Here is an 8,001-nt window from a genome sequence, read left to right as displayed (position 1 = left end):
CCAAGTTCATTTTCACACTACCACGCCATTTCGAGGCGTTTTGTAAGGGTGAGGGTCTCCTGATCTTGAAAGATCTTGCAACAAACGAAGCAACTTTCACTGAAAAGCAAATCGATTCTGCAGCTCAGTTCACTTGTTTTGATGGTCACAGACTCATTCAGAGCAGAAAACAAATGATTTCAATGTCCTTTTAAAAATGTTAAGGTTGTATAAGAACTGAAGTGATGCTGGTAATATACAGGCTATTGTGGAAATAAACAATTGTAAATATATGTCTTTCATACAGGATCGTTTTAGTGTTTCCGTTTATCTGTTTTATATAGATTTACGTTTCTATAAAAACAAATTCTGAGATTGTTTTCTGCACTTTTCAAGATTATTTGTAAAACTTCGAAACTTCACTAATGCAAATCCTTTCGAAAAGACAAAGGGCACAGGTCATGTGATATAAATGATCTTCTGTATCTAAATTATGAATAACCTTCATCTCGGCTGCTAAGTCCCCGTGGCTTCAATGCGGAATTGTAGGGAGAGGCTGCGCGTTCACAATCCCTCCCCTATCACTGTGAAGGCGGGAGCGCGCAATGAATTCTGTCCAAACTCGAGCGCGAGGAGAAAACAGCCTCTGGACTGCTCAGCATCACACGGACACTAAAATGTATCATCTTCCATCTGCTAACCAAAACGGCAAGGATTTCCAGCGGGATATAAATGGCTACATGATGTTTTGGGTGAAAATTGACGTCTGATCTTTAAATAGTATATTTCATCAAGTGTCGTGCTGACTGAAATCCGCGCGAGTGTTAGGAAAATCTTTCACAGGTAAGATTAAGTTTTAAAGTGTGCAACACTTTCTCTAGAATGTAGGTGTGAGTGCAAATAAACTGTAAAAGAGTGGTCTTGTCTTAATCTTTAATATTATTAAGAATTATATTTTGAATTAGAAGAATGACCCGATGGTTTGCAGGGTATATTTAGGATATAGTCGCTGCAAATCACGAGAAGTTTGAGAAATTCACAAGCCGAGGATTTAACACAAAATGAAACGCGATTCAGAACCCTGGACAGCTACTGGGGTACAAATGGTGCGTTCTCGGGTCTTTTTTTCAGCGGTCTGGTAACACAGCCAGACGCTCGAGGATGTCTCGAGATTACTGGTGTCTTTGTTTCCTCTAAATCATTTCAATATGTCAATAAGAAATAATTTTATAAAACGAAACCATGATAAATAATATAAACTGTATTTAGCTTTTTTTAAATAACTTTGATATAAATGTGTCAATCTACAAAGCTAACAGTTTAAAGTAACTTTAACAAGATTCTTGTTTCATTCATATTTCATAGTTCAAAAATCATTTGTACTAATCCCACCTTCATGTGTCCTTCACAGGAGCTGAAAATGGCAACCAAATACCTGATGCTTATTGCCCTGGGGACTGCATTGATTGGCAATGCACACTGTTGCCCCAAGCAGTGTGCCTGCTCTGATAAATACAACCACCAGTTCGTAGACTGTGCCTACAAAGACCTTGTGGAAGTACCTGTGGGTTTGCCGTCCAATGCAAGCACCCTGAGTCTTTCAGCGAACAAGATTAAAGTGCTGAAATCCAAAACTTTTGTAAATGTGACCCAGGTGACCTCTCTTTGGCTGGCTCACAATGAAATCATCACAGTCGAGAGGGACACGTTGGCTCCATTGATACAGCTAAAAAATTTGGATATTAGCAACAACAAAATTGTGCATTTTCCATGGGAGGACTTGGCCAATCTTGGTGCTTTGCAGTTGTTAAAGATGAACAATAATGAGATGGTCAGCATCCCTAAGAACGCCTTTTCAAACTTGAAAGACCTTCGTTCAATCCGTATTAACAATAACAAGTTTACCACTATTGTGCAAGGAACATTTGATTCTTTGGCTGCCATGTCCCATCTGCAAATCTTCCACAACCCCTTCATCTGCTCCTGCAACCTTGAGTGGCTTAGGGACTGGATCCTCAAATCCTCAATCTCCATTCCTGAACAAAACAACATCGCTTGCGATGCCCCATCCCACCTCAAAGGTTCTCAGGTCACTAGCATGCCCAAATTGAATTGCAAGGCCCCATCTGTATCCATTACATATCAGCCAAACATAGAAAAGTCTGAACTCTATGAGGGATATATGGTTATGCTATACTGCGAAACAAAAGGAACACCCAAACCCGAGGTCACATGGGAGATATTTGCTGGAAACCAACTGATTACATTCCCTTTGCCTGCTATTGTTGAAAAAACTGACATTCCGATTAATGGCCCACCTACAAACACCAGGTTCCTCGTGTTTCAAAATGGCACCCTGATCGTTCCTCGCATGAGCAAGAAAGAAGAGGGAAACTACACCTGTTCTGCTGTTAATGACATGGGAAAAGCTGAGAGCTCAGTTAGACTTGTTGTCGCAGGCACTAAAAAGCACGCCACCAATTCTATGCTGGACACGAAATCACCAGGGCTTTTACCAGAAGACAAACTCGGTTCAAAAGGCTCCAAAAACAGCGTGATTAGCATGAGGCCTAAATTTGAAGAGAAGACTAAAAGTCTTCCCACTGGCACATCTGTCATTACAGTGGATAAAGAGCAAGTAGATGAAGGGGCTGATACTTTGCCATTTGTTGGTAAATGTGGAATAAATGACGGCACACAGTACATTTCTAACCATGCTTTCAACCTCAGCTTAGATGAACTTAAACAGTACACATTTGATTTTGGGGTTATCGCTCTGGAAGTTTCAGAGACTGAGGCTAAAGTTCAGCTGAACCCTATGCAGATGGCCAACGCAAAGTCAAACATTCACCTCAGTCAACAACAAGACCTCCAAACTGTGAATAAGGAGCCTTTTAGTCTTTTCCAAACATCCGCCAAAAAGTCACCACTAGACTTGTTGTACCTTTGTGTCAGTACTGGCAATGGACATTCAGTGGTGCAGTGGTCCAAGATAGAAGAAGGCGTCAACGCCTATCGCTTTCAGCACCTCAAGCCAGGCACCAATTACACCCTCTGTCTCACCTACGGAGGCCAAGACTGCCAAGTCCAAGTGGTCTTCACAACCCGAAAGAAAATCCCATCCTTGTTAATCATTGTAGTCGTTAGCATCTTTCTACTAGCTTTGGCAACCGTGCCCCTACTGGGTGCCACCTGCTGTCATTTGCTCTACAAGTATCAAGGCAAGACCTACAAGCTGATTATGAAAACACAAAACCCAGATCAGATGGAAAAGAACATAGCGACAGATTTTGATCCCAGGGCGTCATTTGTGGGATCCGAAAAGAATTTTAACCCCAGTGAGATGGGAGAGGGAGAAGGCGAGGCTGATGGCGAGGAGGGAGACGGAGAAGGAGAGGACATCGAGGGCAGTGTGGTGACCGAGTCCATTCCAGAGTCACAGTCCAAAACACAAGAGGAGTTTGAAGTCGGTTCCGAGTACAGCGATCGGTTACCCCTTGGAGCTGAAGCAGTAAACATATCAGCGGAGATCAACGGTAATTACAAACAACCACGCTGAGATGTTTACTCTGAAACACGTAAAAATGATTCGTCATCTTACAAAATACACACTCTTAAACATAAAGGTAACAAAACGGTTTTCTTTTTTTTCATAGTGATGCCATAGAATAAACTTTTTAGTCCATTCCAAAAAAACATTTTTTATAGTCTGAAGAACATTTAAATAATCTGACCAACCTTTTAAATCTTTCAATTTTCCATAGATGTTAAAGTTCTTAATGGAACCATCGATGTCGAAAAACAGCCTTTATTTTTAAGAGTGTGACCCGCGCTGACAAACGCGCGCTCGTTTTTACCTCAGCAAGTTAGCCAAGTGCAAAATGATGAGTGTTCAGTAATACAAAAAGATTTATCTAGTGTAATGGACATAAAATGGGTGAATCTATCTTTATAAAACCTCACAATACAATTCACCTTACGTAAGTTTCGTCACTTTGGCACAATCCATACACGTAGCATCCATTTTAAGTCATCGAGGTGCAAAAAAAAGTACTGTATAGTGGACATCAAGCGCTTCTGAGGGGAAAATAAATACCTGTACTCTTTTCACAGCATGTGATATAAATGTCTGGAAAACGAACCAGGTCACCTTGAAAACATACGTTTGTTATGTGTATAATATGGGTTTCTCCCCCAAAATATGTGATTTTTAATCTCCGCGAACGGGTGCTTTGACGATATCTCTAGCCTTTACGGATTACAACGTGTCCTTTCTTCTCTCTGAGATAGCCTACTTGTTCGTGGCATGTCACACAAAAGTATTTTCAAGTGTGTTTTATTAGGGTACTATAGATTGTAGATATTCAGTGTCGATTTGTGATGTAAGCCAAGTCATCCGAGATGTTCTCTCTTTTTTATGAATATAAATGGTCCGTTTTTACCATCGAGTGTCCAGTAAATTGACGCATATAGTGGCTTGTTTCGTGTCCAGCTGTCCAATGATGTTGTAAAAAATGCTCAGACCTTTTAAAGATTTTTGATATGATTTTATGTACGTGACCTTAATAAAATATTAAACAAATGTAGCTTGTTGGGCTTTTTTTGTTGTTCTTACTGCTTGTAAAATTAATTTTAGGTTAGTCTGAATACTGATGGAAACATATTTTTGCTTTTATTTTAATTTGATAAATCAAAGATGCACTGAAATGTACAATCTATTTGATGTATTTCATAACAATGATGTTTAAAAATATGTAGGATATTTAATATATTATATTATTATATATTATGCGAGAACTGTTAGACACAACAAAGGAATGATGCGATTGCGGAGCAGGGGCGCGCTTTTTTCAACACCTAATATCTTATTCATAAATGATAACATTTAAATAGTTCCAAAAACATTAGATATCATTAATTTCAATGTTGAAATACTTTTTTTAAGTTTTGGTTTTAGTCGCAGCACTAAAAATGCCCAATGAAGTAACTGTAATGGTTTTAATTTGACTTAATTATTATTTATATTAAGCTTTTAACGCAGTACCCGCATGAAGAGCAATTCAACACACTTGTTTGTTAGTTTAAATATTTATTTCGTTTCAATCACATGCCGTAGGTAGCGCAGAACAAGACAAAATAGACGGAAATATCAAAATTACGTGTCAAATGTAACAGTGAGACATATTGTATTTATATTTTGCAATACAATTACAGTAGATGTTGTCTTAAAACACCGACCAACCCATAATAACCATCACTGGTTTAATGTTAGTTTTCCTACAATTTTTATTTTATTTTTATTTTTTGGTAGAAGACTGAAAAATAAAGGAGTGGAAATGAATAATTCATCAATTTGCAAAAGACCTGTACATTCATAAATAGTCACACATACTAACCTCGCATCAAGCGGTCAGAGGGGAGTTCAGTGCCACAACTAAATTTCCTGTTACACTAAATCCAAGACGGAAAAAAGACACATTCACACAACATTCATCACATCCATCCACACACACATGTGCAAAGGATCCGTTAACTACAACTGCATGAAGTTTTTTCTTTTTTTTTTCTCCTGAGGCACTGAGCTGGAAGTGCACTTAGCTAAACACATGTGCTAAACCAAACCAAATAATACTATCATCAATATCTGGCCAGCAGCTGGTAAGAGACTGAGGGTGGGCTGATCTCCTTCATCCGCATTGTGGTCTTCAGTTGCTGGCGGCGGCGCTTTCAGCCTCTTTGCTTGGCTCATTGACGCTGCCATCCTTTTTGCTGCCCTCCTTCGAGGTCCGGCTGAGGGCTCCGTTGATGAAGCTTTCCGAACTCTGGCACTGGAAATGCTTTCTAGATCCCACCAAGGACGGGTTGTTGACCAGCGTGTAGAGGAGCTGCCAGTGCGCTCGTGCCCGCTTGGCGTTAGACACCTTGTTCTGCTTTTTCTCCTGCTGGACCAGTTGAATACCTTCAATGTTGAACGAGAGCTCAAGTCAACATATTGAACGCTTTTAACTCGCACATTCTATAAAAAAAAAAATTATCCGGAAAGAAATAAGAAAATCTGCATTTACAATGTGTTTGAGTAAGAAGTAAATAACATTTCAAAGATTCAAAGTGTTTATTGTCATATAAAATAAAAGTCTTTCTTGTCAACACTGAATGCCAATAAGGTTTAATGTATATCAAAAATACATGTAAAATACTTATTTAAGAATACTTGCATGCAAAAAGGTAAACATAAGTATAAACTATGAAATAAACAAACAAATAAACAAATAAATAAAAGTTTTCTGTATACATAAATGTGTAAATGTAAAAAAGAAAAATAGAGTAACTGACGACATTTAATCTTAAATGTAGTTATTATTTATCATTCAGAGGATTTTTTGGGCATTAAATTAAAAGGTGGCATATTTTAGTCATTTCAAAATGACTTAATAATAAATAAAAACGTGTTATTCTGACAAATTAAAGGACTAGTTCACCAAAAAGAAGAATGACCCCATAATTTGCTCACCCTCATGACTTCATTCACATTCAGAGTCATTTTAAATTGTATCCTAGCTCTTTCATGCTTTATAATAGTGTTGGATAGTGATTTTTATTTTGAAAGATGACAAAAAATCTCTCATTGAACTAACCCATCTGCTGCCAGGGGGTTAACGCATGTCTTATAAAACGTTCACATTTTTACATTCTTAATTCTCTCCCCAACCACACCACACAACAACCTCAAAACATTATGCAATTATGAGTGTGCCTCTCACAGGTGCTTGACAAACCACCAGTAGAAAACACACGCTTATATCTGAGATACCTTAACCAACAATTGCACCAGACACATTCACTCCATGTCCCCAAAAAAGAGCATTTATAAAGTGTGCTTCACACAGGTGAGGATGACAAACCACCAGTAGAAAAACAACAACAACACTTCCCCTTAATTACTGTAGCACTTAATTGCTGAATGCTTTCTCAATTGTAAGTCACTAAATGTTTAAATGTAAATGATAAATTCCAATTACTAAATTCCTGCTATGGCCAAGTGGACGTTACTGACTTACACAAGGTATGACGTATGACAGGTACACACATATGCATCATTTTTAAGAGTAATATACTGTACAATTATCATCTTTTGTGGTAAACAAACTGTGGTAAATAGTTCCAGTGAGATACATTTATTTACGAAGCTTCAGAAGCAGCTTATGCTTGCATCATAGGGTGGCAATTGCCCATAATGTGCATTCGGTTGACACTGGAAGTCAAAGATTAGAGTTTTTGTTACATAAACACTCTGGTCTGCTTCATAAGACATGTATTAACCCACTAGTTTGATGACAAATTTATGCACTTTTGAAAGCTTCAAAATAAAAGCCACTATCCAACACTATTATATAGCATGGAAGAGCAAGGATATAATGTAAAACTAGCTAATTAACTGTATTTGTCTGAAAGAAAAAAGTCATATATTGTACACTGAAGGGTGAACTAATCCTTTAAAAAAGTGTAAGGATATTAGAATGATTTCTGATGGATCATGCGATGGAGTAATCATGCTAAAAACGCAGCTTTCAATTAAGGAACAACCTTTCTAGGCATTAAAAATGTCAAATTCTGAGTAAAACTGTAAGATTTAAACTCTAGATTGGGGACTTTTTTGGAAGATGAATGGAAATAACAATTTCCTTTCCTTTGAAGTCGCAACAACAAATGAATTCTGAGAGAAGGCATTAAAAACTGCAAGATGAAAACAAAGAATAAAAAAATTACATTTGCTAAAATATTTTCATATAAACAAAAATCTGAATTGAGAAATTGAGAATAAAAAGTTCAAATTATGAAATAACAATAATTACAATTGCATGAATAATTACTTTAAAAAACATAGAATTTCAAAATCCTATTCAAAATTTAAATAATATTACACAATGTAATAGTTGTATAGGCTTTTTGATCAAATAAATGTAGCCTTGGTGAGCCTCCATCACAAATAAAATAATAAATAAATAAAAATTAGAAGGATAA

At 37.3% G+C, this 8,001-nt stretch overlaps 2 protein-coding genes across 6 annotated transcripts in view; one reads left to right on the top strand and one right to left on the bottom strand.

The window, feature by feature from the left end:
- The first annotated feature begins 591 nt into the window (after window positions 1-591).
- Window positions 592-4,561, top strand: islr2 (immunoglobulin superfamily containing leucine-rich repeat 2). The gene is given in 2 exon segments (NM_001013523.1): window positions 592-822; window positions 1,391-4,561. A coding segment is annotated over 1 exon segment (2,139 nt). The 5' UTR covers window positions 592-822; window positions 1,391-1,399; the 3' UTR covers window positions 3,539-4,561.
- A 490-nt stretch (window positions 4,562-5,051) lies between these two features.
- The window catches only part of stra6 (signaling receptor and transporter of retinol STRA6), a 63,239-nt gene continuing 60,289 nt past the window's right edge, over window positions 5,052-8,001 (bottom strand). For all 5 annotated transcript variants that reach the window (XM_087311132.1, XM_087311133.2, XM_087311131.2 and 2 more), the window contains 1 exon segment: window positions 5,052-5,938. In XM_087311132.1, the coding sequence (XP_087167258.1) occupies window positions 5,685-5,938 (254 nt within the window). In that variant the 3' untranslated portion in view covers window positions 5,052-5,684.

Source organism: Danio rerio, chromosome 25, assembly GCF_052040795.2.
Source record: "Danio rerio strain M-AB ecotype USA chromosome 25, GRCz13ab, whole genome shotgun sequence".
NCBI lineage: Eukaryota > Metazoa > Chordata > Actinopteri > Cypriniformes > Danionidae > Danio > Danio rerio.
The sequence above is the reverse complement of the archived record's forward strand: the minus strand, read 5'-3'. Positions and strand labels throughout refer to the sequence as shown.